The 2,500-nt window shown below is 50.6% G+C and overlaps 1 protein-coding gene across 1 annotated transcript in view; it reads right to left on the bottom strand.

Annotated features, from left to right (window-relative positions):
• LOC134069925 (myosin-16) overlaps nt 1–2,500 on the bottom strand; it is a 52,073-nt gene that overhangs the window by 18,479 nt on the left and 31,094 nt on the right. Inside the window, exons 8-9 of the mRNA XM_062526070.1 lie at nt 2,244–2,330; nt 593–838 (exon numbers count right to left, since the gene is read on the bottom strand). Coding sequence (XP_062382054.1) covers nt 593–838; nt 2,244–2,330 — 333 coding nt within the window. The remainder of the gene's footprint in view (nt 1–592; nt 839–2,243; nt 2,331–2,500) is intronic.

Raw genomic sequence — 2,500 nt, 5'->3', positions numbered from 1 at the left:
ACACACACACACACAGCTGCATGTGTCCTTCAATGAGCCCTGTCTCTCAACATGCAGTTCTGCCAGCAAGTGAGCAATAGCCTGATGGCTGTGTTGTTCAATACAAAGGGGAAGTTTGTGAGAAAAGTTAAATGAAGTGCAACCAAGAAGGTCTGGTGTGGATTTTCCTAGTCCTGTTTCACACTGGTAAAATGGACAGGATTCTTCCAGTTGACACAACTTGTCTTAACATTGCACCACAGTACACTACCATGACTTAGTTTTGTCAATTAAAATGTAAAATGTCAAAGTCCTTACTTAGCTTTCAGCATTCCATTCAGCAGGTCAATTTGTTGTATAAGCAAATATTCAAATTTAGCACAGTAGCACTTAACACAGTCACACTTAAAACAGTAGCACTTAACACAGTCACACTTACAGTAACACAGTAGTACTTAACAAAGTAGCACATAGTAGTGTAATGAGTGCTTGCTCTCTGTGTAGGCTACTTCAGAGCGTTCTCACTGCTGAGTAAGACTGACTCATCAACACATGTTGACACATGCCTGCCCTCTCTCTCTTTCGGACATCTGTTCCGTGGCCTCCGACTGACCTTGGCCTTCTGCAGGTTGTCCAGCGAGGCGGCCAGGTCGTCCACCTCCAGCCGCAGGCTCTGCTTGTCCTTGTCCAGCTTGGCGCGGGCGCGCTGCAGGCCCTCGCACTGCTCGCCCAGCTCGGCCATCGCCTCCCCGTGACGCTTCTTGAGCGCCGCCGCCAGCGCCTCCGACTGCCGCGACGACTCGTCCAGCTCGCGCCGCAGACGCTGCAGCTCCGCCTCGCGCTTCTTATTCATCTCCATCTATTGGGGGGGGGGGGATAGAGAGAGTGAGATGGAGAGAGGGGGCAGAGAGAGAGAGATGGAGAGATAAAAGATGGAGGGGGTGGAGAGAGAGACAGAGAGAGTGAGAGAGAGAGAGTGAGATGGAGAGAGGGGGCAGAGAGAGATAGATGGAGAGAGGGGGCAGAGAAAGAGAGATGGAGAGATAAGAGATGGAGGGGGGGTGGAGAGATAGAGAGAGTGAGAGAGAGAGAGAGTGAGATGGAGAGAGGGGGCAGAGAGAGAGAGATGGAGAGAAAGAGAGAGAGGGGCAGACCGAGAGAAAGATTGAGAGATAAGAGATGGAGAGAGGGGGGGCAGAGAGAGAGATAGAAAGAAAGAGAAAGGGGGCAGAGAGAGTCAGGGAAATGATGAGAGACAGAGAGAGAGAGACAGAGAGATGGGGAAAGAGAGACAGAGAGATGGTGGGGGAATGGTGAGAGAGAGAGAGAGAGAGAGAGAGAGAGAGAGAAAGACAGAGAGATGGGGAGAGAGAGCAAGGGAGATTAGAACGCTAAAGGCATGGAGAGATGAAGTGATGAAATGAAAAGGAAATGGTGGGTGAGTATGTAGGGCAGCACAGATAACCTGGAGGGATGAGGGTGAGATGAGATTAGGAGATTACCCACACTGTACATAAAACATGTTTATATTGCCCTTGGAGAACTTGGACAACTGAAACGATGGATATACTGTAGAGTGCACTATTTTCTCATAGGGTAGTTCTGGGTCAAAAGGACAAGGAGGGCAAGAGAGAGAGCAAATGGGAGGATAGAGAAAGAGAGAGAGAGAAGGAGAGAGGGAGAGTAGGAGAGTTGGAGAGAGAGGGAGAGAGAGAAAGAGAGAGAGAGAAAAGACAGAGTAGTTCTGGGGTCAAAAGGACAAGGGCAAGAGAGAGAGCAAATGGGAGGATAGAGAAAGAGAGAGAGAGAGTAGGAGAGATGGAGAGAGAGGGGGAGAGAGAGAGAGAGAGAGAGAGAAAAGGCAGAGTAGTTCTGGGGTCAAAAGGACAAGGGGAGAGAGGGAGAGAGGGAGTAGGAGAGATGTAAAGAGAGGGAGAGAGAGAGAAAGAGAGAGAGAGAAGGCAGAGTAGTTCTGAGGTCAAAAGGACAAGGGCAAGAGAGAGAGCAAATGGGAGGATAGAGAAAGAGAGAGAGAGTAGGAGAGAGGGAGAGTAGGAGAGATAGAGAGAGAGGGAGAGAGAGAGAAAGAGAGAGAGAGAAAAGGCAGGGTAGTTCTGGGGTCAAAAGGACAAGGACAAGAGAGAGAGCAAATGGGAGGATAGAGAAAGAGAGAGAGAGAGAGAGAGAGAGAAAGAGAGAAAGAGAGAGAGAAAAGGTAGACTAATGACAGGGAGAGCGGAGGGACGCGGGCGCCGAGGGAGCACCTGAGACGCCGTGGCCCCGCCGGCCTCCTCCAGCCGGTCAGTCAGGTCGTCCAGTTCACGCGTCAGGTCAGACCGCTGCTTCTCCACCTGACACACAGATGAGTTACAGACGGAGACACACGGGAGAGAGGAGGGAGTGAGAAAACACACACACACACACACACACACATGCACACATGCACACACGCACACACACACACACACACACACACACACAAACACACACACACACACACACATACACACACACACACACA

This window comes from Sardina pilchardus, chromosome 22 (genome assembly GCF_963854185.1).
Source record: "Sardina pilchardus chromosome 22, fSarPil1.1, whole genome shotgun sequence".
In the NCBI taxonomy this organism is placed as follows: Eukaryota; Metazoa; Chordata; class Actinopteri; order Clupeiformes; family Clupeidae; genus Sardina; species Sardina pilchardus.
Note: the sequence above shows the minus strand (reverse complement) of the source record. Positions and strands in the feature narration are given on the sequence as shown.